Source organism: Haemaphysalis longicornis, unplaced genomic scaffold, assembly GCF_048455015.1.
Source record: "Haemaphysalis longicornis isolate Haplotype H1 unplaced genomic scaffold, Haemaphysalis longicornis Haplotype H1 scaffold_5, whole genome shotgun sequence".
Lineage (NCBI taxonomy): Eukaryota > Metazoa > Arthropoda > Arachnida > Ixodida > Ixodidae > Haemaphysalis > Haemaphysalis longicornis.
This window is the reverse complement of record NW_027526385.1, coordinates 176,427,640-176,452,702: the sequence shown is the minus strand read 5'-3', so window position 1 is coordinate 176,452,702 and position 25,063 is coordinate 176,427,640. Positions and strand designations below refer to the sequence as shown.

The 25,063-nt window shown below is 50.4% G+C and overlaps 1 protein-coding gene across 1 annotated transcript in view; it reads left to right on the top strand.

Moving 5' to 3' along the window:
* The first annotated feature begins 3,679 nt into the window (after positions 1-3,679).
* Positions 3,680-25,063, top strand: part of LOC144139524 (uncharacterized) — a 49,679-nt gene continuing 28,295 nt past the window's right edge. Inside the window, exon 1 of the mRNA XM_077671838.1 lies at positions 3,680-3,882. Coding sequence (XP_077527964.1) covers positions 3,769-3,882 — 114 coding nt within the window. The 5' untranslated portion in view covers positions 3,680-3,768. The remainder of the gene's footprint in view (positions 3,883-25,063) is intronic.

Genomic DNA, 25,063 nt, shown 5'->3' with positions numbered 1-25,063 from the left:
GCGCGCGTTTTGAAAGGGGTTTGCTATGAATGCGTGATATCGTCTGCCTTGTCTCACGCAGCTTGTTTGTCGTCACTGAAGTCGTTTATAAGCATATTAAGTCCAAAAAATCACGGGAACAGCTCACGCCATGTTCATAATATTCCCAGTAACGCCCTACTTGCACCGCGCAGAGAAACATCCGGCTACGGTGATAAGGCACAGCGGCAACTTCTGGTGCCGTTCTTAAGTTGTCACCGAGTATAGTAAAACCAAGCATTTCCCACCACGCGTGATCGCGTTCCACTCACTGTGCAAGCCCGGCACATCCTGTATAACCTGGCGCCATCTACTGGTTCGCTTTGAAGATTCCCGCTGTTCTCTCGAGCTACTGATACACGGCGCCCGCTATTCGGCCCCTCTGGCCTCGAAGTATAGTTCTGGGTTGTCACGCTGGTGGCTTGAGTACTAGTCCCACAAGGTCTATAAATATTTTGCATCGTTTTCTTTCGCAGTTAGTACGCTGTTAACGTAAATAAGGGTGACTTGGTATATTTTAGGTGGGCTAACGTACATTAATGGACAAATGAAATGGCAGCACGAAAATGGGAAGCAGAACACACAAAACTGAAAAATACCATTCCTGGAAGTCCAGTAATGGCGCGCAATTGGCATATTTGGAAAGCCAGATTTCCGAACGCGACGATTTTTTCATGGAAATAAACCGCGCTATTTATGTGTTCTGATTCATATTTTTGTGATCGCGTTTCCTTTGTTCATGACTGTAGGGAACACAGTCTACGACCCAGTTTAGTCAACGTTCTGCATTGCGCCTAAAGTTCCGGGCCGGCACCTATACACGCTAACGGAATGTCGCACCCACCTCCTTGTGCTTCTCAGGCCTCAGTGAGCTACCTACTCGGCACTGGATGCCATGGGTTCATTCCCCTGAGGAAGGGATTGGGCCAACGATTCGGCATCGAATGACTTAAACCTCGCTGTAGGCTTTTTTTTGTGTAACGGGCTCGCATGTGGGACATTATTAATGTCCCCTACCCCAATGCGGCCATGTGCCATCAAAATAGTAATGTTTATTCGATTAGATTCGCTGTCGGCTACCCAGCTGCCCAGTCATAGTAGCAAGAGAAGCCGTCGTCGGGCATGCTGTATGGAATTGAAAAGAGGTGGGTAATCCTTTCCTACAGAAATGGATGGTCATCGGGGCTGTAGGGTTTACCAAAGAAAATGAACGATAGGATAAACTAAGTGAATTCTCATGGCCGCGCGCGCGCACGCACGCACGCACACCCGAACACACACGCACACACACACACACACATACGCCGACGCACACGCACGCACACCCGCGTACACACACACACACACACACACACACAAACACACACACACACACACACACACACACACACACACACACACACACACACACACACACACACACACACACACACACACACACACACACACACACACACACACACACACACACACACACACACACACACACACACACACTGTAAAAATTTTCTAGGCCATGCCAAAAGTGCATAGGACACAGATATGCGGAACCATGTTTAACTCCCAGTTGACCCTGAAACGTTTTATGCCACAAAACTGGGGAAAACACACGTCTTGCTTACTGTCGCAAAAATAGCTAAAATAGGTCATAGCTAAACCTTGAGCCTTTGATTTCAATTTGTGGCCCAGGAACCTTTGGCATGGTCGAGAAAAAGTTGACAAGACTGTGCGTACACCGGCACGCGCAAATGCACCTTCCAAAAGTTTTATTATTTGTCGGAGCCGTAACAACCCTTGTGGGTGGTACACTTCAGGGGGATCGGCGTTAACACGCCCCAGATTTTTAGCAAACACGAAATTTATAGCGATTTATTTTTTCGGCCGTGGTTTATATATTTGGATCATTATAACCTCCACATCAGAGGCATTCCGCGGGAAACATCAGGAACGGCGAATTAGGCTGGCTTAGGCATCTCTATTAAAACCGTGAACAATGATGACGGTGTATTCACTTTTTGTTGAACCCAGCCTCTTTTCGACTAGCAGGCCTGAATTTATCATGTTAGTCATTATGGTATTCATTATATTGCTAATCGTATATTCGATTTTAGTTTATGTTCATTTCGTTTCATGGTTTTGTGTATTTTAATTCCTTTACGGTTTGTACTTTGCCCTATATTTCGTCATTGTAATTTATTACGTACTTATTATTTTATTACTTGCACTTAGGTCAATGTTGTTTCAGCATTGTTGTTTTATTTGTTTACGTTTCCCAACCGTATTTATTGTTTGTTACTTATTTATTATTATATAGGCGTATTCATCTTCACTTCTTAGTCTCCGCTCCACCAGAATCAGCGTTCTCCGTGGCTCGGGGCGCAGCAGTAGTGTCACGTGCTGTCGGGTGTTGGTCTCACACTCTCCTCCGTGACGCTTTTTTTTTTCTTTGTTGCGCGCGGACATCAGCGAAATTACGACCAACAAGGGCCCAACATGCAGCGTCTCCGCAAAGAACAATTTTACGCCACCCGATTGGCTGTGCAGCCAGTTGGACTGCACTCAGTAGTTTTGAAGTTGCCGCCCTTTTTGCGGCGCCGAGCTGAAAGAACCGAACGAAAATACCATGCACCACTGCGGCAGCGACATAACCGCTACACGACGCGAAGGTGCAAAGATGTTGACCGGCGAACCGACCTCTCCGCCGCTTACAATAAGGTCTTGTGCTCAGTGCTCAATGCGGACTTTCTTTCCAAAGCTAAGAACTGCCGTGCGTCGGCAGTGGCAGTCAGACGCGCTATGTACTCCCGCCAAATCATAATGGAGTATTTATAATCTCTCCGCCCGTTAGCCAAGACACAGAACAGGGAGAATTTGTGACGGCCAGGACACACAGATACCGCACTTACCCGATTCTAACGCGCACTTTTTTTCCGGAAAAATAGGTCGAAAAATCGCGTGGGCGTTACAATCTGATACGAAACCGAAACTGCCGAAAGAGCGAAAATTTTGTCCCACCCATCGCCATTTCAAGACGGCGCCAAAGCTTTTCGCAACGATTTTTCGAACGGAGGAAGCTTAGGCGCCTAGGCTTTTCTATCGGCGTTCACACAAATCCTCAAATCGTTCCACTTGCGCGCTTAATAACATCAATGGCGGTAGCGGCTCTCACGCGTTCAAAACGAGCGGTCGGCTGAAGCGTGCGCCTCTGGAGAAGCTCACGGGATGGGCGTGCGAGGCGTGGGCCACGATCACATCGACCATGGTTAAACGTTCATTCAGAAGTGTTGCATCGCGAACGCGCTTGACTGCACCGAGGACGAGCGGAGAGCGACGAGGAGTGAGATGAGTGAGATTACTTCGGGAAATAAATCGCCCGTTTCTCTCGCATTCGTTTTTCTTGCTCACAAAGTTCCGTGCACGTTACAATCGGAGGTGCAAGAGTTTTTTCTTTTTTGCCAGGAAAATCGGGTACGCGTTAGAATCGGGGGCGCGTTAGAATCGAGTAATTACGGCGGTTGAGCGGAACGAACGAGAGTGAGAAAGAGACAATTTTCGAGCTTCGCGTCTCTCCAACCCGTGGCCCAATCATTTACGTCGGCCTTAACCACGTGACTTGAAACTCCGCACCGGCGTGAGGGCAAGCGAGGGTTTGCAGAGTTGGTTGCTCCGCGTCGCTTGTCGCGTCTTGACCTTGGATTATTATGGTGCTTGCTGCCTTGCGCTGGAAGAGCCCATGTGAGGATTGTGGATATGCACGTTAGCAGCAGTAGCATTAGCAGCATTAGCAGCAGCAGTAATCGCGACTCAGCGGATGAGTTTACGACGCGCCTGAAGTTCACGATGCAGTCGCCGTATTCGTCCCGGGTAAGGCGCACTTTTTTGCTGTCGTTCATTCGCGAGTTTTGCCGCGCTTTACGAGACGCGGCCTCCTGCGGTAGCAGCGCAGTGCGTCTTCCTGCCAATTCGCGTGTTAGCCCTGTGAACATATTCACGGGACCAACGCGATGACTTAAAACCACGAAACGACACTTTGCCGCAACTGTTTTTTGCGGTTTCTTCCCTGGTGTCGAATGCTTGGGTCGCACGGTTGGCTCGATCGCTGCCCGACGCCGTGTCGACCGGGGATGGGTGGTTTCGCGTTCTCGGTGCCAGTGACCTCCCGGCTTGGGGGTTTGTGTGCAAGGTTTGCTTTCCGTTTTTACCCCTGTGCATGCTGTTCGCAGTTAACATGAACGGTGAGTTTCGACGTTAAACGAGGACGCAGGAGGTGTTGGCTTGAGTGTGATGCCTCAAATCGTTCGTGCCGTCGAAAAGTGCGTCGCCTAGTCCGTTCTTGTGGGGCTCTGTTTCGCGAACGCCGTGTACGGATGTAGTTATTGGACGCAGGTCATTGAAAATATTGGGCCCCCTCGATTTACCAGTCCTGGACGGTCCGCGGGCAGTCCGAGGACTGCATTCGGACTGGGAGCCCCTTAGGAATACATGGGAAAATCGAGCGCCGGATCGCGGCTCGGGCAGTCCGCGGACGATCCGGGACTGATAATCGAGGAGGCCCATTGTTGGCGTTCGCTTCCTGCAAGGCCCCCGCTTTGGACGCGGTTTTCGCGTGAACGCGTCTCTAGCAATCGACGCAGCGACGCGTCGCTGGCATAGGACGCTGCAAACGCCGAACCAGAAATCACGATGAAAAGCTTAGGGTGAGTTCACAGCTAATTACACTCGGCACCTTAGAGTGAGTGAGCGAGAGAGAGAGAGAGAGAGAGAGAGAGAGAGAGAGAGAGAGAGAGAGAGAGAGAGAGAGAGAGAGAGAGAGAGAGAGAGAGAGAGAGAAAGAAAGAAAGTACGTGTCGTGAATGTTTCGCTGGGCGCTTTGTAAAATTCATGAGGGCTGGGTCTGCAAGTTCGCGTTCTTGACCACAAACGGCTTCGCTGCCGCGTCGGCGGCTGTTCGGAGGCCTGTCAAAGAAATTTTTCTTGCGTTCAATTTACGAGTCGTTTTCTCAACGAACCATAACTAAATCTTGTGTATCTGTAAACAATTGCGGCTTACTTGGCGCGTCGAACATATTGGTGTTTTTTCAGCTTTCTTGCCTGTATTAAAAATCGGCACTTTTACTGGTTTTAACAGACTCATGAAAGAGGGTGCGCAATTTAGTCGTTGTTTATAGCGTTTTCCATTGGGCGAACAGGTGCACTTCTAACTGCACCCAAAGTGCTCTCGCGAGTTCGGGCGTCTTCCAGTGGTCGGGCAGGAGCAGGGGCGTTGTGTTTCATTGGTCGATGAGGAGCACTTTTTTGGCGCCTAGAGCAGCCGAGAGCAGTTCTCGGTGCTCCGTCGCCAGCGGAGGAGTAACAGGGAACGCCGCGGAAGTCACATGTCCTCTTTTGCGTCACTTCTGGTTTTATCCCCGGGTGGCGGAGGGAAAATGGCGGAATCCAGCTGCCGCGGTAGTTGCTCAGTGCGTACGGCAGCAGCTAAGCGCGGCCGTCTGGACAAGGAATTGCTGCTATTTTTTAGATGATGAAAGCACCACGGATTCAAGCGCAAGCTCATCATCGGACAGCAGCAGCAGCGACGATGACGACGATTTGACATTGCATGAGTTTATGTTCGAGCACCTGTTCACCCCGCCGGAGCAGCGACCGAAGGTAGAGTCGTATCTGGAAAAGACGGTGGACGCTGTTATCGCTCGCAGCTAATTTTTGGGAGACACGATGGTGACCCCTTTATCATGAACATGAACATCCGCTCGGCTTATTCATTCGTCGCCATGCGGAAGGCAGACACAAAACCACCGGCACATATCTGGCAAAACTGGCGAGGAATAACTGCGTGCGGACATCACGAGCGCGCGAAATGCTCCGGGAAGCGAGCGCGGGAAACGTTTGGTCACATGACTCTTGACATCTCGCCCTCCCCCTCTTTTCACTGCTCCGGGAGCAGCGCGAATGTTTCAGTCGCGGAACGAAAGCACACGTCCCCGTTACTCCCGTGTGCTGCTCTGGCTGCTCGCTCCATTTGCTCCTGTTCGCCCAATGGAATTCACCATTATTGGGCTGTCGTATTATTTCCGGTTCCCTTTTACGCCCAATCTGTGTTTGTAAATACGTGTTTTAGCAGCAGAGCTAAGCGTTTAGTTCCGCCATTAGCGTTACCATAAAAAAAAAGAAGAAAAAAGAAAGACCGAGGGCACCTGAGAGAGAGAGAGAGAGAAATAACATTTATTGAAAGAGCTCCCCCTTATGGGGCGGTGGCGGCTGCCCACAGGGCCGCAGCGACCGGGAGGCCTCGGGAGGTGACTAGCACCTGGTCCGAAACCTCGGAGCTCCGCATGGCCTGCTCCCAGGCCTGGGGGGTGGGGAGGGGTGGGTAGGGATTCTTGGGGCACTGGCAGAGGGAATGAAAGTGCGTGTCCAGTGCACCACAGTGCGGGCAGCGAGGTGAGGGAAACAGGTGGGGGTGGGAGTGTTGTAGGATCGTGCGGTGAGGGAACGCGTGCGCTTGGATGATGCGCCACATGCGGGCCTCCTCTGGTGATAGGGAGCTGTGGGGGGGGGTGGGAGGGTTGGACGGGTCAGTCTGTGGTGCAGTGTATTGTCGGTGTATGTGTACAGGGGGATGGGAATGCTGTGGTTAGGAGCAAAAGAAGCAGGAGCCCGGGTAACGAGTTCTCGAGCATGTGAATGTACTGCCTCATTCCCTCCTAAGCCAGTGTGGGCCGGAGTTCACAGTAGCTCCACAGGATTCTGGGGAGGGTGTCGGAGGATGATACGGAGAGCTTGTGACGAGATACGTCCCTTAAGGTAGTTGGAGAGGGCATGCTTGGAGTCGGAGAGGATGGTGGTGGGTTGGGGCTGTTGAACTATGGCGAGAGCAATGGCAACTTCCTCTGCCACCGTAGCAGAGGGGGTGAGGACAGACATGGTTGTGGGGTGGGGAGGACCGTGCATAGAAGTGGCGTAAGCCTGATTGTTTGGGTATTGAGCCGCGTCCACATAGATGGTAGTGGGGGAGGGTGCGTGGGAGATGGCGTGGCGCTTGGCACGTGCCATGCGGCGGCCTGCATGGTGGAGAGGGTCCATGTTGCGAGGAAGGGGTTTGATGAGGAGTAGGCGTCGTATGTGTGGGGGTATAAGCAGTGGGGGGGGGGAGGGAGTTTCAATTGGGTTGATATTGAGGGAGGCTAGGATGTGGTGTCCAGTGGAGGAGCGGGAGAGACGAAGGATTTGGGATGAGCGCTGTGCTTCGATCAGTTCCTGTGTAGTGTTGTAGAGTCCCATAGCTGTAAGGCACGTAGTAGAGGCATGGGGAGGTAAAAGCAACGCGTGGCGGTAGGCTTTGCGTATAAGGCAGTTGAGGTGTGCGTGCTGGGTTTGTGTGAGAGGGGTGAAAGGAAGGTGGTAGCTTAATCGGCTGATTAGAAAGCTTTGGAGAAGACGTATGCGGTGGGACTCGCCCATGCCGTGTTGGCGGTTTGCCACCCGGCGGATAAGGTGAGACGTTTGGGCTACGTATTGTTTTATGTTAGCGAGTGCTTTGTGAGAGGAGCGAGTGGAGGTGATGTGCAGCCCTAGAATACGGATATGGGTGGTTTGGGGATAGGTGTGTTGTGTGCAAATAAGCAGAATTTATGTGTGGGGGCAGTTTTGTGTGGTGGAAGGACGAGTAGGTCTGACTTGGTGGGGGAGCAGTTGAGCGTGAGGGGTTGGATGCATTGCAGGGTGGTAGTGAGACCTGCCTGTAAGGTTTCCTCGATGTGTGCGTCGCTGCCCGAAGGAACCCAGAGAGTTATGTCGTCTGCATAGAGAGTGCTGCGGAGGTGTGGGATAGTGTGGAGGGCTATAGCTAGGGGGATAAGAGCTATGTTAAAAAGAAGAGGGGATAGGACAGCCCCTTGGGGTGTGCCGCGGGCTGGCATAGGGAAAGGGGGGGGGACTGCAGGCTGCCCAGGCGTATCGTTGCCGTACGGGGGGAGAGAAAGTTCCGGATATAGGCGTAGGTGTTGGGGCCGAGGCCGAGTGAAGTGAGCTGACGTAATATGGCGGTGTGGGAAATGTTATCAAATGCTTTGTGCAGATCTAAAGAGAAAATGGCCGCATTGTCACGTGTAGGGCGGTGATGTAGAATGTCGTGGTGGACCTGTATAAGAGCGTCCTGGGTTGAAAGATGCGGTCTAAATCCTAGCATATTTGGGGGGAAAATGTTGTATTCAAGGTAGTGGGTGATTCTTGCGTGTATAACATGGTCCAATAATTTGCCGAGACAAGAAGTCAGAGAGATTGGACGGAGGTGCAGGATGCCCAGAGGTTTATTAGGTTTGGGGATAAGTGTTATATCGGAGTGGGTCCAGCTACTGGGGAGAGTGTGGTTGTGCCAGTGTGTGTTGAGTACGGTAGTGAGGTGGTCAATGGTGAGGTCGTCAAGATGTCGGAGGAGTGTATTTGTGATCCCATCCGCTCCGGGGGCAGTAATGCAACGGAGTGTGAGTAACGCGGCTTTCACTTCGAAAGTGATGGAGGCAGCGAGTTCGTCATTGGTTGGGCCATTGTATTCAGGCTGCTCAGGTACGTCGGGAGCAGGGGGATATAGAGTTGTTTAGGTGTGCTAAGAAGTGCATCGGGGTCCTGATTGAGGAAGTGCATCAGTTGTTGTACCCGGCCGTTGGTGTGGTGTTAGGAGTTTTCCGGATTGAGGAGGTGACGTAGATTGGCCCAAGTGCGTTTAGTAGAAAGCGTTCCGTTAAGGGAGTCACACAGCTGGTTCCAGTTGGTGCGGGCGAGGGTTTGTGCGTGTTGCTGCATGTCCAGTTGGAGACGAGCTACTTTACTTTTGAGGGTACGATTGTGTTTCTGCTGCCTCCAGCGTCTTTCTATGCCGCAGCAAGCTTCCCATACGTGTTGCATGCGGGAGTCAACATAAGGTGATGGGGTAGCGGGGTCTACAGGGTGTTCATGTTTGGTGCGGGCGGTAAGTAGTGCTCCAAGCCATTCTTCCAGGGCATCGGGATCCGCGGAAGAGGGGGCTGGGATTTCGCGGCTGTCTTGGCGGAACGCAACCCAGTTCGTAATTGAGGGTTGTTTAGATTTAGGGGGCCGGTAGGTTAGAGAGGGAAGGGCGAGTTCAATAATGTAGTGGTCGCTGCTTCGTGTATGTGGTAGTATTTGCCAGTCTGCTGAGTGCATGTTATATGAAAAGGTGAGGTCTGGGTGGGTGTCTTTTTGTATGCTATTGCCTATGCGGGTAGGGGTAGAATGGTCAGAGTATGTGGTGAGTTGTAGTTGCGCGAGTTCCCATAGAAGTCGACCTTTGCGAGTGGTGCTCAGGTATCCCCAAGCAAGGTGGGGGGCCTTAAAATCTCCGCATATTAAAATCGGGTCCTTCCCAGCAAACGTTAGTGCCTGTTTGAAAAGGGAGGCAAAGCTAGTGTGCGGGTCTTTAGGGGGGCTGTATATGTTGAGGATGTGTATTTTGGCTTGGGGTGGTTTTGGCGGTAGGATGGTGACGAGGAGGTGCGGGATTGGTGAGGTAAAGGTATGAGGGGCTGCTACGAGATTGCGGTGGGTAAAGATGGCGACAGAGGGGTGCAATAGGGATTTATGGGCAGTGTAATTGAGCAGTTTAGGGAGGGTATTTACCTCTTTTAGTGCAATAAGTGATGGAGGGGAGGTGAGGGATTGAAGAAGTGCTTGGAAATTCATAAGCTTTTGTTTGAAGCTGTGGCAGTTCCACAGCCATATAACATGCTGTTTTTTATAGATCTGCGTCATGATCGATATTAGCTGCTAAGGGCATGCTTTCCGGTGAGACAGGTGGCGATGTTGGAGTGAGGGTCATTAAATGCCTGGCCCATTTCAGGAGCTCACTGTGTAAGTCCTGTACTGTCTTTTTTAAAGCGACTACTATTTCGTCATGTGTTTGCTGTTTGAGTGTAGTGAAAGCATTTTCAAAATCCGTGCGGAGGGACTGCATTTCGGGCGCTGGTGGGATATTAGTAGTTTGGATTAGGGCCTTACGTTTAAGAGGCGGCTCCGCTTGTGGTGCATCAGGTAGGGAGGTTGGGGTGGTGGCTTCGGCTTTAAGAAGGGCATTTTCTCGGGCGAGTCGCTCATTCTCATGTTTGGTTTGGAGGAGTTGGGAGCGGAGGTCTTGTATCTCTTTAAGCATGTTTTGCATTTGAATTTGCCATGAAGGAGGTGGTTGGGAGGTATTATGAGGAAGTGTGGATGGGGGAGGAGTAGGGAGCAGGCCTGCGGAGCTTACCTGCCCTCGGACGGCGTGACTGTAGGTGCCGGGTCCCCTTGGTGGTCGATGGGGGACTTGGAGGGTGGCATTCCGCGGATCTTGGCCATTGGAGACCAGCTGGGCAGATGTGGGCGGCCGCTTGCGAGGCTGGAACCGTCGGGGGCAGTCCGCAGAGTTCGTTCAGTGTGGGCCTTCCCACACGATGCACAGGGGTTGCACGGATGCTCATCTGGGGGGTTCAAAGTGCCGCAGCGGGAGCACCTTGGGGATGGTTGTGCACTGGGACAGACATCTTTTCGGTGTCCGGATTTCCAGTAAAGTGCGCTCTCTTCGGTCTTGCGCCGTAGGGGTTTGCATCTGTACGTGGTAGATCGATAACGAATCCAGAAGGGCACCTTTGTACCATCAAATAGGATTTGCGCCATATTCGATGTGTTTAGGCGTTTGGCTTCTAGGATGCGAAGGTCTGAATTGAAGTTGCAGATGCTGTCCCGCACCTGCTCTGGCGTGTCTTTTTCCGGGATGTTAAAAATCACCCCGCAATGGTGTTGTAGGGTGCCGACACATGCGCAGCCACTTCGTAGCACTGCCCCCGAATCGTGAGGGAGCTTACCGCCGCATACTTATTCGCGTGTTTCTCGGATGGGGTGCTGATGAGCATGTAGTTGGCTGTCTGCTGGATGTGGACTTGATCGGCGGGGTTTAAGGGTATGCCGGCTTGGTGCACGACGGCATCCGCGAGAGAAGCTTTTGCCACTGACCTCAGGTCCAGTCCACCGCGCGGGCGCAGAACGATTTTGATGTCGGTGGCCGGTAGCGGCGAAGTGGGAGGTTGGCGGGGTGGCGGTTGAGAGCCGAATCTTTTTTGGGGCGAGGCAGGGGCCGAGTGAGGGGGAGTTCTTGTTGGGGCATTTGCAGCGTCGTGGAAGGCTCGCTGTCTGTGACGAATTTCCTCCCATCTGTGGGAGGAAATTCTCCCATCCTCCCATTCTGAGTTCCGTGGGGTCAATTTCTTCTCCGGCCACAGTAACCTCCATAGTCGAAGGGTGTTCAAACGGCGCGCCGCAGCTTTTGCGTGCACGTGCTTTCCTACGCCGGCGACGGGGCCCGGCCCGGTGTGCTAGGCCTGAGTAGGCATAGCTCGCCGTGCGGAATGGCTGGAACTTCAAAAGGCTCTAACTGACCGTTGAATGGCCCGATGTTCCTGACGTTGGTGTCTGGGCGATCCGTAGAGCTTTACGGACGCGGCGGTGCAGGGCTGGTGAGCAGTGGGGCACCTTAAGCGATGAAACTGGCGTTCAAATGCAGAGCCGCCGTGAAGGCGTGTTCATCGCTCAGCCCCCTGGCGGGCTTTTTGGGTTTTTCGAAGTAATTCTCTCCGCGGGCAAACGAGACGCGTTGCTCTCGCAAGGCCAGGAGACGTTCCCATTGTCTCTTGTGGTAGTGGGGCTCACCACGCTGCTCGTCTCTCATGGCGTCGCATACGTGGCCAGCACGGCTGTTCAGGCGCCAGCTCCAAGTACTGTCCTCAGTTTTGCTTCGGTCGGGGTCCGTAGCGCGGTCGGCGACGCTTTCGTCCGCGCCGCGAAACAGCTACGGCTGCTCGCTTGGCTTTCCTGAGCTTAAAGGCCAGAGGCACGCTACCAGCCCTTTCCTGAGTTTGCATCTGTAATAAGCTTCGCTTAAAATATTATGTGCCTGACTTGCTTTGGATGTGATAGTTTTCTGAATAGTCAACGTTTCAAGGAAACTACATTGAAACAAACGTCATGTTTAGCTGTTACAGAAATCAATTTGAAAATAGCAAGAAAATATTAACCTTTACTATTTATATGAAGGGACTACATACCGGAACGCTGTATCTGTGGCAGTTAATGAATGCTACCGAAGTAAAGAGTTTAGGAAATCAGGAACTTGTCAATAAGGTTGTCGGTCTGGATGGAGCCAGGCTTCAAAAAATATTCACAGGGTCACTTATGTTGTCCTAAGACGACTTGGAGGCGGAAACGTGAGTGTCGATGCATTAAAACATTAATAAATGAAGTTAAAATGGAGCGAAAGGACGCATTCGAGTGAGCGAAAAGACAGGCATCTAAATCTACCATCGTCGCCAATTCTCCGAATAGGCGGCGGTAGGAACGGGATACGGCGCAACACGCAGGAGACAGACCGAATCCTTTCGAAAGCGTTGAGGGGGAAGCGGACTCCGTAGAAAATTATCTGATGCGGCAAGAAGCCAATGACGCTGGGCGGAAGCAAAACGTCACAGGCGCTCAATTGGACAAAGATGTTTTTGCATGTATACTCCGTAGAAACTTCCCAGATATCCTCGGACTTTCTCACAGTATAATCCAAAATATTTTGATGTTTTCTTGTTATTAAGCATGTTTTATTTCTTTTATTCTTTGGAAGTACGAAAAGAGTTGTTGGTATTTGTTGGCAGTTATCTGACGAAAAATGGTCAAGCTTGCTAGTCACGCCAGCAGAGATGATAGTGAAATGCTAATGGAGGAAAGCTGGCGTTTGTTCAATCGAATGTGTGGCCTGTCCTGTGAGCAGGTACAAACGCAAAAGATGAATATTATGCTCCATTTGGGTGGTCGTTTTAGAGCGCTGTGTAGAGCTCCGCAAAGTACCTCCGTGTGAAGGAAAGTTTGACATCCACCTTAATGCAGCCATACGGCTACACAGGAAATTCGTCCTGGACCAGGACGAATTTTTCTTCAACTGCGAAGTTTCTGAGAAAGCTGTATAGCTTTCCTGTGTAGCCGTATGGCTGCATTTAGGTGGATGTCAAACTTTCCTTCACTGAAACTTACTCCACCTTGGGGATTTCCCCTAAATCTGGTCGATTAAAGTGACTCCGTGTTCGGGTGGTCGAAATCGAGCGCTCGAGGTATGTTCGGTTGGTCGTCTCAGAGCGCCGTGCTCCACTCCGAGCGGCTCCGACTGCTCTGACGCCGAAGTGGGAGCGCCGCCGAAATGTGGAGGTGATCGGGTCACGTGACCCGGGCCACCGCGGTTCGCCCCGCTCGCCTGCCTAGTCGGTGGCGTTCGCTGAGGCCTGGCCAGCGGTTGTTGTGGGAGTATGTCGACGTTTTTGCTTCTCGTGGTATACTGAAAGCATCTCCGCATAATGCTGAAACGGAGACTCCTATTCAGTGTAGGGGAACCGTCTCCGCTGCCTGTGCAGCTCCAAATCGACGCCGAGGAGGACAGCAGCTCAGACGACGACGACTCGCACGTTTACCCGACAAAGTTCGGCGAACTGTTCGCCGCTCCGCTTCCTGTGTTAAAAGTGCAGGAATACGTTCGAAACTTTGGCTTGGAGCTAGCGCGTCCAATCTGGAGGTCGCCACTTGTTGAAACACCTTGGCCGGTCTGGCTGTTTGCAGCTGCCGTGTTGGCCGCGCCGCGGCGCCACGGTCGCGTGCTGCTCCAAGATTGTGTTCACACTTAATCACAGCGCGAAGGACGGGACAGACAAGACTAACCACTGGACAGGTGCTGTCCAGTGGTTAGTCTTCTGTCTGTCCCGTCCTTCGCTCTGTGATTAAGTATGAATACGTATCAACTCGCCCAACTTGCAACTGCGTTACATTCCAAGATTGTGTACGCGTTCGTTTGGGGAGCGGTGACTGTTGCTCAGATTGGGGGGAAGCGCCGCATAGGCATACTCCGAGGCAGAGTATGGAGCGACCACCGGAATACCGCATGTAGAGGTAATGTCCGACTGACGAAACGAAGTTGCCGCGTATAGACCGCATATTTTTGCGATATTGGCTGTAAAGTAAAACCATTTTATGGATCTTGTTTTCCTATGCATTGCACTCATCTGTATGTAAAATAGCACGGGAATTTTCGTTTTAAATTATTTATTCAGAAAGTTATCAAACTTTGCGTAACATCTCGTTTGAAGAAAAATATAGTTTGCAACCGCAGCCTCGTAAACCACGGGAAAAACAACACATACAGGCCCAAAATGCACCAAGAAAATGGCTCGGGCCTTTGTGAGAATAAAAAAAAATTGTGACCCATTTCACTCTGTCACGGAGCTGCAGGCGACAGAATTTTGAACAAAGGTGCAAACTCGGGGCGACTACTACCTACTACTACTACTACTACTACTACTACTACGATTACTACTATTACTACTACTACTACTACTGTTAGAAAGGAAGCAAAGTGCAGTAGAGATATTATTGAGCTCAGCGGGGAGTTCACCTGCATACAAGTGTAGGGGGGAGGCGGAAGAGGGGGGTGAAAGACGAAGGAGGAGAAAAGGAGTTGGACAGAAAACGTTGTGAGAAAAAAAGTCTAGGCTAGGTTAGGCATCGCATCAACGACAGCAATGGCGCGAAAGTCTGTTCTCCACTTTTCGCCATGGCTAGAGCCGCGGTAGAAGTCCGGTGGCCTCCACTGTATCCGAGGCGGTGCCTGAAGGTTTCCGAGGGGTGCTGCCGGACCTGTCGGGAAAACTTGGGGCGAGGTCAATTTTTTTCTCTGTTAGTGGTGTTGCAGTCGTGTTAGGACCCCGGCCCTTACCGTCGCACCACAGGGGCCGAACTGCTGTAAAAATTATGAAGCAGCGACAATTTCAGCAGTGCGGCGCCGTTGTCGCTTGCTCGGCTGGCACAGTTTCTGCCCTGGCGGACGCCTCCTTCAAACGCAGTCGCCCATGCAAGCAAGGAAGGAAGCAAGCAAGCAGATAAGAAGTTCGGACTTGTAAGAACTAAAAAGTTCAAGTAAGAAGTTCGGAATTGTGTGGTGAGCAGGATAGCCCGCGCCTCGTGATGTAGCCACAGCATCAGCGGCCAGCTGGAGACGGTCCTGCATTTCGCCTACACAGCCCTTGCCTGTCCACACTGTAATATCATCGGCATATAAGCAGTGGGGCAGATCCGGGATGGCCCCCAGGATGGTAGGTAAGCTACAAGGGCCATGTTAAAAGTAGGGGAGGTGAAACTGCTCCTTGTGGTGGGCTTCTGCCACCGGCGTCAATGGTACCGCAGGACAAGTTACCAAGTTTGAGTATGTCCTTTCTGTTTGATGAAAAACCTCGGACGTAATTGCAAGTCCGTGTCCCGCAGTCAAGGATAATGGAAGTTCACGTTGGTCAGAATCGCTTATTGGGTCACGTTATCGAAAGCCCTTTTTCAGGTCTAAGGCCAGGATGGCTTTCGGAGTGTGACGATAGGCTTAGCCCATTACATCGCTTATCTGCAGGAGAATGTCCTGGGTTGAAAGATGACGGCAGAAACCAAACATAGGTGGCGATAACTTGTTTGCTTCTTCCAGGCAGGATTGAAGTCTGTTGAAGTCTGTCCAGGATGATATGCTCGAGTAGCTTCCCCACGTGAGGGAGATCTGGCGGAGGTTTTGGATGTCTGGCTTTTTCCCCGTTCTCGCAGTTCAGCGTACCTCGTCCGTCTTCCACTCTGCGGGGAGCGCACCGGTCCTCCAACAAGTATTCATAAATGAGGTTAGCGCATTCGCCGATGACGTATCAAGATTCGCCAATGCCTTGTTATTTTATCTGGGCCAGAGCTAGTGTTCCTGCGAATTTTTGCAAGTGCTGCCTTGACTTCGAAGATTTGGATGTTGCTGTACAATTTGGGGTTGGGCTGTCCTGTGTAGTTCGGGAAGGGTGGAGTGGAAGAGGTTGGTATGTATCTTGTTTGATGTTCTTGGAGGAGGTCGTCCTTCGTACGGAGGAGCGAGTGCTAAGAGTGGCCATTAATCTTGCGGACTCACCCTTGCTTTTTGTCGGATCTATAAGGTACCTCAACAACCTCTGTGCCTTGGAAGCACTGAAGGTCCGCCTTAACTCGCACAGAGCGCGACCTGGCGCGACCCACTTTTCTCTGAACTGCGCTGCGCACCATGCCGCTTCTTCGGTACACGAGGCAATGCGTTCCTTAATTTCCGGTTATGTCGCTGTCGCTTCCAACGACGAGAGAGACTCCTGTGGGCCTCCCACATGTGGAGTCGTCTGGGGTCGACTTTCGCTATTTGCGTCGTGAGGTGAACCTTTGTCGTTGCTTTAATTTCCGCCCTGACTTCGCTGGCCCATTCCTCTACGCTTTCAATTTCTTTCGGGGACTGAGTCTCCGGACGGTCTCGAAATTTGCTCCAGTCTGTGAGTTTGGCTTCCTCGACCTAAGCACTGTAATCGTCCGTGAGGATTACGGTGGACATCATGCCGTGGTGACTGCCCAGGTTCTCTCCAGTGTCAGATCATCGAACCTAGTTAAAGGGACACTGAAGTGAATTTGTCAAGCTCCCGTTTTTGCTTGCACTGCGTAGACTGGCTCAAATTAGCACACTTTTCATCGTTTCTCCGGTTGACAAATCGGTAATTATTTTACACAGCGCGAAAGAAGAAAAACTACTATGCGCGGTTTGCGGCGGCCGCACCAACTAACGCTGTGACGTCGGGAGGAGGGAGCACCGTGATTGGACGATGCCCAAGGTTAGCAATCAAACAAGTTTCGGTTTCGGTTTCGGTTCTGTAAAACACAACCGATGGCGTTGTTGGATGGGCATTCTCAATATCTCAGTAATCATCGTACCGCGCTTCTGCCATGTTGTCGGCTGTAAAATGCGTAAGATAAGCCTCCCAGGACGGCTTGGAATCATAGCATTCACTAGCCGAGGCCTACGCAGTGCATGAACGCCCTCCGCGTCCCCTCAGACGCTCAAATGCCATGCGCTTTTCCCCCATATTTGTAGCTTGCCTTACTCATGCCTGTATCGTAAAAAGCGTGTTTGCACCAGGCCAAGGATCTGTTGATTCAGGCCTGTGCCCACTGCCCGCAATCAGTCGGTGCTTATGGCAACAGCACGCCAACGAGAACTCGCTAGCGCGCCAGTGCCAGCCTGCGCGCGTTCTGCGAACTCACTCGTGGAGCAGTGAACGTTGCGGCCCAAAAAAAGGTGAACTCAGTATAGAAAACATCGGCGGAAAACGAAAAAGTTAACTTATAAAAAAAGAAAGCACGTACCCGCGGGAATTCTAACTCGCGACTTGCAAAACACTTCCGATGACATACCTAGCGCTCTAGCCCACTCAGCCACGGGGCGGGCTCTCCTGACCTTGGTAATATAGGGTATATATTGTATAACCTGTTTACACTTTTATTTAGTTTCGGCATTTCAAGCAGCTTAGGTGACTATTTGTTGTTTTGCGCTCGTGCAGTAAGCATCCCCCAAGTTTCCACAATATATCACGTCTAGCAATTGCATTTCTTAGACGGAAAAGCGTTCGCAGATGCGTAGTCGTGCAGCTGACCACTGTGCTTGTTCGCCCAGCGCAAAAAAAGTGCTTCCCGCACCCTAGTTTTACGCTGTACGGTAAAAATATCAGTTGATTTTATTTCCTTAGTACCTATACTGACTTCGCAGACTCTTCCACCTTCAGGAGGCCATATATTTTCCTACTGGCGTACCAGTCAGCGAAGCGTCGCATGTGCGCTTGTGCAGCGCTTGTGTGAAGCGACCTTGACTTGGAGCTAGATACAGTGTACAAACTAACCAAGTAAAGAAAGGCACATTCTTCCATTCACAAACGTGTCCTGACTTCGTTTCAACTGCACGAACGAATTGCGACGACCCGTCGGCGGCCGGCGGACGAAACGCTGGGCCGACTGACTCTGTCTGAAGGCCGGGGCGGGGGAGCCGTGCAGTAGCGCAGCCAATTGCGAGCTCGGCTCCTCCCGACGTCACACGAAAACGCCACAGAAAATGGGCGAGCGTAAAGAGAGGAGGACCGCATTTTCGAATAATTTTTCTATTAAATAAAATCGCGTAAACGCGTCCAGAGTGGTCGAAACATAGCCTGGGGACTCCGGGCTACAATTTGCGCTAGTAATCCCGCAATGTTTACATATCACTTCAGTGTCCCTTTAATGTTTCGAACGAGTGTCAGGTCGGGACACGTATCTCAGTTCACACTCTTACGCGTTCTCGTAGGTACCGACGGGTCAGTCACTATTTGGAGATCCGCCTCATTGATGGCGATATTGAGTTCTGTGCCCCTGCCATTTGCGTAGGCATAACACCGCAGGGGGTGCGCGGGATTAAAGTCCCCGACCACAGTTAGCGGGTTACCGGCCTATTTGATGACCACCTGTTTAATAATAGAATGGATTTCAGACTGTGCTTTTGTCTGCGGTACATGTCTAGTATGAAGAGATTGTTGGCCTTTCCTGCTTTTCTCGGTATCAGTTTGACAAGATTCTTACTTGCGCTTGCTGAATTAGGGAGTGTTGAATCTCAGTTATGCTTCTCCCATATGAGGGTGCTTGAATGATGTCTTTTGGTGTCCCTATGTGTAACATAGCCAGGAAGCTTTGCTGGCGCGTTTGTCTTCTGATGTGCAATACCATCAGGCGTTCCGCAGCCGCACCCAATGTACTGGATTATAGATGCAATTTTGGTATTTATGGTCCTGCAGTTCCACTGCAATATGTTAGCTTCTGCCTCCTCTTGCGTTCATTTGCCATAGTTGGTAATGTCGGAGTTGTCCTGAGTTTCTTGCAGGGATGGTCGCGCGTAGGGTTTATCTCGACGCGAATGCCTGGTCAGGCTTAACACCTGGGCTTTCTAAGGCTTCTACACGATCGGTTATAGCGGTTTGACTGTTGAAGCTGGGCTGCGGTAGCGGCTAGGGCGGCCACCTGTGGTGCCAGTGCCCTTATCTGCGCCGGAACCTCCAGTGTAAGGGTAGCTTGGTTGGATAAAAGATCAAAGTCACCGAGAACATCAGCTTTCCAGATGGGCGGAAGAGGTTCGCCTCTTTACCCCGAGAGAAGCATGCCGACGCAGCTCGCCCGCACGGCCACTCTTGGTTATGGTGAGTGGCGACACCACATCCCCGAGCATCCGTACTTCCGCGGTTATCTACCGTGGCGAGAAGTTGAAAGGTTACAAGCCGCAAGCGGTCGCCGTCGCAGTCTTGGGCAAGCTCCGGCAGACGGGATGTTTTTCCGTTTATCAGGCGGGGGGCTCCCGGGCGCGTGAAATAAATTGCCCGGACGCTCAGACGCGAAAGGGAGAAAAGGAGGAGTGCGAGTGGGAAAGGCGAAGGGCGCTTGGCTTTTCCGCCGTTGTGCACACTCCCTGCGCTCTGGGACCTGCCGGAGCCGCCGGAGCTGTGCCCTCTGCGCTAGCCTGTGCTCATGTTACGTGAAGTGTTTCAATCGGCATGTTGTATTTCTGCGATGGCCGCGCTGTGCGACGGCCGCGCTGTGGATTGAACGCCTAATCATATTCTAACGAAGTTACGAGTGCTTCAACCGTGCCTGTGTTGGATTTCGCGTTCTCAACAGGTGTTTCCCGCCGCTTATGCACTTACGTGAAGCGGCAAGTGTTTGGATCAAGCCGGTCGTGGTTTGGATACACAGTGTGCGCTACCGCATCCGCTCCTCATGCTCTTACGTGAAGTGCTTCAAACGTGCCTCTGTGCGTGATTACGCGTTCTCAGGCGTTGCCCGCTGCTGTAGATTTCGAAGTGCCTCAACCGTTCGCCAATCGCCGTGGATATGAACCGGTTGTTTCTCGAGCGTGTATCTAGATCTACACCATTCACCCTGTGGTGATCGACCGCCGCTGTAAAAGTTATGGACGATGCTATATGTACTACGTAGTGAAGTCCCACCGGAAATTGCTATACGCACTACCCATATAGCGCCATCTATGGGTGCTGTCAGAAACACTTTTTTTATGTTTTTTACCGTACGTGGTCTCAAGCGTTCGGACGGTCGACATGGCTGCTCTTCGTCGCTTTTGACCGATCCATGGATGGATCGGTGCCACCAATCTTGTTGCGGCAAATCACGGTAATAAAGCGCAAGTATTGAGTCGTGGGCCGGGCGGGCCGGGCTGATGCACATGATTCGCGCAAGGGCCGTCAAGCTGGCGTGGCAACTTCCCGATCGCGCCGTCAACACACCGCGGTGGTTCGAAGACGGCTTGGCCAATCTGAAGGTAGGTATTTCTGGCCTCGTTGGTTTGTCCCGTAACGCTTGCTTTACTGATGTTGAAGTAGGAGACCCGCATCGACCACCGAGCTTACGTTTCCTTCACCAGCCTTTCCAGCCGATGCGTGAGCATGCATGCACGCCGCGTGGGTCCTTCAGCCTGCCCGCCCGTGCAACCGAACGGTGCGAACGCGTATTGTATGCCTTCAGCGCGTTTCCCCTCGCCTCGTTAAATGTCGTTGCATGCATTGTTACAAGTGGGATGAGGCATAAGGGCAAGCACTTTTTTAATCAACAAGTGTCAAGCTATAGTAATGATAGGAGATGGGGGGAGTCAGTGCTGATGCTTGGATCCGCTTCCTAGTGCCGAATAGGCATGGAGGCGTATATCTTTCTCAGGGCCAAAATATCGTTCCAAGTTGTAGTGAAAGTTGTGGGACAGACCATGAAGGCACCCGTGCCCTTTTTTATTATCGTTTCTCTTTGAATCAGCCTCGTATTTATGCATTGAGAACCAATTCGGCCAGCGGCACACTTTATTGGTTCCTTATGTATAAGCATGGGCGTCAGCAGGATTTTATCAATTTTATCTTGAGGGGGCCGGCAAATCCAGTTTCACGAAGGAAGAGGCAGAGGGCATGGGGGAGGGTGCAAGTGCTGGGGTAGCTTGGGGGGGGGGGCAACATGTATACGTTCCCATTCTGCAGTGTGATTCTAATCTTGTACATTGCTATTTTGAATCAGAAGTGGTTTTCTTTGGGTGGCAATTCCTTTTTCCTAAAAAAATGTGGTTCTTACTGTAAACAGCACCAAGCAGCAAAAAAAGGATATCAGTTCTAACTGAGGGATAAAGGTTCACGTCAATTTATAAGGTTATGTCAAAGACTACTACAGCTTCTGTAGGTGGTGTGGTTCCAGTTGGGCTAACAAGTGATTCGCAAAAAAATTGGACACCACTTCACACTGTGTGGTACGTCGCATACAGTTCTGCACCATCTGCCCCGATTTTCTGTGACTGTCAGTAAAAACTGGCTGCTTCAAAATAATAATGAAGAAATTTCTTAGCCACATTTACATTCAGGCAAAAAGTATTGTGCAGCCATTTCATGTAATAAGAGTTGGTATGGAAAATCATGCTCAATAGGTTTTTCACGAAAGTTGGTTTCAAGAATTGAAATTGGGCCAGTAGGACAAAAAATAACACAAAATGAAGAAACAACGCAACAAAGGTCCTGGGTTTTGCCATGTATGTTTTTTTTTGCTCTATTTCTATCATGTATATAAGGAGCACAGCCGTATTGCTAATTATATTGCACCTTTGGTTTTACAGGTCACCCAGAAAGGACAACACCACCTGAAGCTGAGGATATGGTGTAATAAAAATTTACTTTATATTGTAAAACAATGGCAGTGTTGATGTGTTCTTGAAAGTGTAAGAAACAACAGTAACAACAGTCTTTCTTGGACCTTCTGCATGGAGACTTATTTTTGGATAACCTGAAAACAATGTAAAATAGTTAACTCGTTTCTTCTTGTCTTCTTTTTCGTTTAGGGTGGAGGGTGCTTCTTTTTTTTCAGGTTGTTTTGAGTTGACTGTTTTTCACGATTGATTCAGTTATTTAAGCATTCTGGAGTAGACATATTCTCGTTACAACTGAGCAGACGTCGCCTGACGTTTACCATGCTAAGCGTCACACGTGCACCCTGCGTGCTCACCATGAGCACGGACTAGTTGCAGTGTATGAATGAAGATAGCACAGAATTCTTTTATCAGCATGTGACCACCTAAGAGTCACATACTGGAGCAAAATCGTGGACATCTTATGTGCACAGAAATAACAGCAGTTGCCCTGCCAGTTGGAAAACACAATTCAAACAACGCAGATGCTAATCAATATAATTCCTTCTGCTTAGAAATGGCCTCTTTCCTGTATTTTCTAGTGTAGAAATGTAACATGACGCTTGGCTGCAGCAGCTCTGATAAACTACAAAGGGTCAACAATGAAGAGATGGGCATTGCTTCCACATAATTTACAGAGATAATTTTTTTTTACCATTCGTGAAGTGAAATTTTTTTAGCGAGTCTTTGGATCTTGGTAAGAAACTGCTACAATGCACAAAGTAAAACGTGGTGGACAAATGGCACTGCTAGCATGTAACATTATGTACGTGAAAGAAAAAAGTTCTATACATCTTCCTGTTTCCTTTTCCTGTGTCTGCATGTTGAAACCGCCTTTATTTACCAAAAGAAGGCCGAGTGGGAGGAGGGGTGTGAAACTTTTAAAGGTAACACTGCTAAAGAATGTGTCTTAAGCGTTTCTTAAAGACTATGGATGAGCTGCTTTACATCAGAAGCGCTTCTTACTATCACATTTAGCCCCGGTGACTTTCTTGCACAGCTTAACCGCCATGCGGAAAAGCCAACTTTAACAGCTCGAGACAGGGTGCGGTGGTCGTGGTTTGCGACGGGGAAAAAAAAAGGAAATTCACTTGGGATATTTTGAGCGCGACAGAGAGCTCACCTGCATACAACCCAGTGCAGGGGAAGGGAAGTAAAGGGGGAGTGATAGGATAACGTAGAAAGAGAGAGAGAGAGAAAGTTATAAAGAGAGCTGTCAGTCCTACAAACACATATGAGCACAGGTGCACGTTCTCCCGTTTGTACTGAGGAGTTCCTGTAGAACATGCTTTAGTTGACTGCTGCGTAGTCAATTAAAACGGATTTTTGTGCGCCGCCGAAATCACAACGCGCTAAGATGGCACGGGGCAGCGTTGTAGACATTTTACTCGGGGATCTTTAGTGTTGATCGAAACATCGGGTACGCACAGTAATTTTTCGCCTTCATCGTAAATTCAACGCAGCCTTGGCTGCCGGGAATCGAACCCGAGACATTGTACCCCCTGCAGCCATGAGAGACCATGCGAGATCTGAGCTATCTGGCGCCTGAGAAATCTTAATAAGGCGATATAAAGCCGCCGTGGGTTATTATTTAGAGAGTTGGCAATACCCAGGAATGAACAGCTTCGGGCTGCACATACTTGCTTATACAAAACTCAAAAATAAAATAAACAAAAAATGACTCGGCCGGCCCGACCCAACATACGATATCTTGATCAACACGTTGTGCACCAGCTGCCCGCGTAATTTCTGTCCCTGCCTCGATGAAAAGCTCAAACGCGTCGTAAACGACCCTGTGGGCAGCCATAATCTATTTCACGCCCATGACTACAGCGCAAACTTTGCCGTGACCGAAAAGGTACGTTGCCGTTCGTACGGAGGTTGCGGGCAGCGGAGGTCGCGTCAGCCCGCCACCAAGCAAGCTCGGGAGCGTTTCTGACAACGCCTCATAGATGGCGCTATATGGGTAGTGCGTATAGCAATTTCCGGTGGGACTTCACTACGTAGTACATATAGCATCGTCCAAAAGTTATAAAGTCAACCTTTGTCAGGTGTTGCCCGCCGCTGTGGATTTCGAAGTGCCTCCTCAGCCGTTCGCAAATCGCCGCGTGGTTGGAACGGCTGTTTGTCAAACGTGGATCTGCACTGTTTACCCTACATGGAATCAGCTTAACCTTTGGCCCGAAAATTGCATTTTGTGCCCTGATTGGTTCTGCGATAGTGCAGACCACGGGTGCAGACAACCGTGTTGCTTCAGATATATTTTTTTTCTAGCGTTCCGTGCTGACGAGACGGCAATTGGAACTCCCTAAAGTTTCGTCAGGCGGAATGATAACTGGCCAGAGTCCTTCAGTGATTTACTATTGCTCTATTTCAAGCCCTCGGCCGTTCGCAAATCGCCGCGTGGTTGGAACGGCTGTTTGTCAAACGTGGATCTGCACCGTTTACCCTACATCCCTACATGGAATCAGCTTAACCTTTGGCCCGAAAATTGCCCTGATTGTTTCTGCGATAGTGCAGACAACCGTGTTGCTTCAGATATATTTTTTTCTAGCGTTCCGTGCTGACGAGACGGCAATTGGAACTCCCTAAAGTTTCGTCAGGCGGAATGATAACTGGCCAGAGTCCTTCAGTGATTTACTATTGCTCACATGCGTTGCCTCCATCAGGCAGGATGACCTTTAATTGTGTTATTCAGTAAAGCTTGGGTGTTGGGCTAGTTGGTATGAAGACATGAGGAAAAGCAGAGCGCTGAAGTTTAAAAGGCGACCACAGAATAAAGGAGCAAACGAATCACACCAAGCGTTTCGTTTGTCCCTTTATTCTGTGGTCGTCTTGTAAACTTCAGCGCTCTACATTTCCTCATGTCTTCATTGTGGCCTTTGGTGTGTGCTTCCGTTGCTAAATGTGTTGTCCGGTGCTTAATCAAATTTCGCCCCCCATTTTCTTTGGCTACAGCCACGGTAGCCATTGTTTTCACCTGTCGTGCAGTTCACATGGTGAGAGCAGAATTGCTTAAAAATGCTCACTTCTGGAAGCATATTTGGGAAACTGGTCATTATAATGCAATAGTCATCACATCAAAGGCTATGTGACAAACTTGCTAACACCCACGCTTTGCAATCGGTCTGCTGTACGCTCGCTGAATTTGCGCACGAGACACTCTTTTAAGAGTGAAGTGTACATGCATGTGTTGCTGCAGGCCAGCTAACAGTGCTGAACTGGCTGTAAAAGTTGGTCTGCCAGAAAAACCACAATTTTTCAAAGCCTTTTCTTTTATTCATCGAACTGGCTTTTTCTCTTTCGCTTTTTGGAAACATATCAGGGCACGTCACAAAGCGCCCAGAGCAAGCCAAGCCCGACTATTCAGTTGTTACCGCCTTCTTAAAAACTTTTCTGATTGCCCTTCACTTTTCAAAGTTA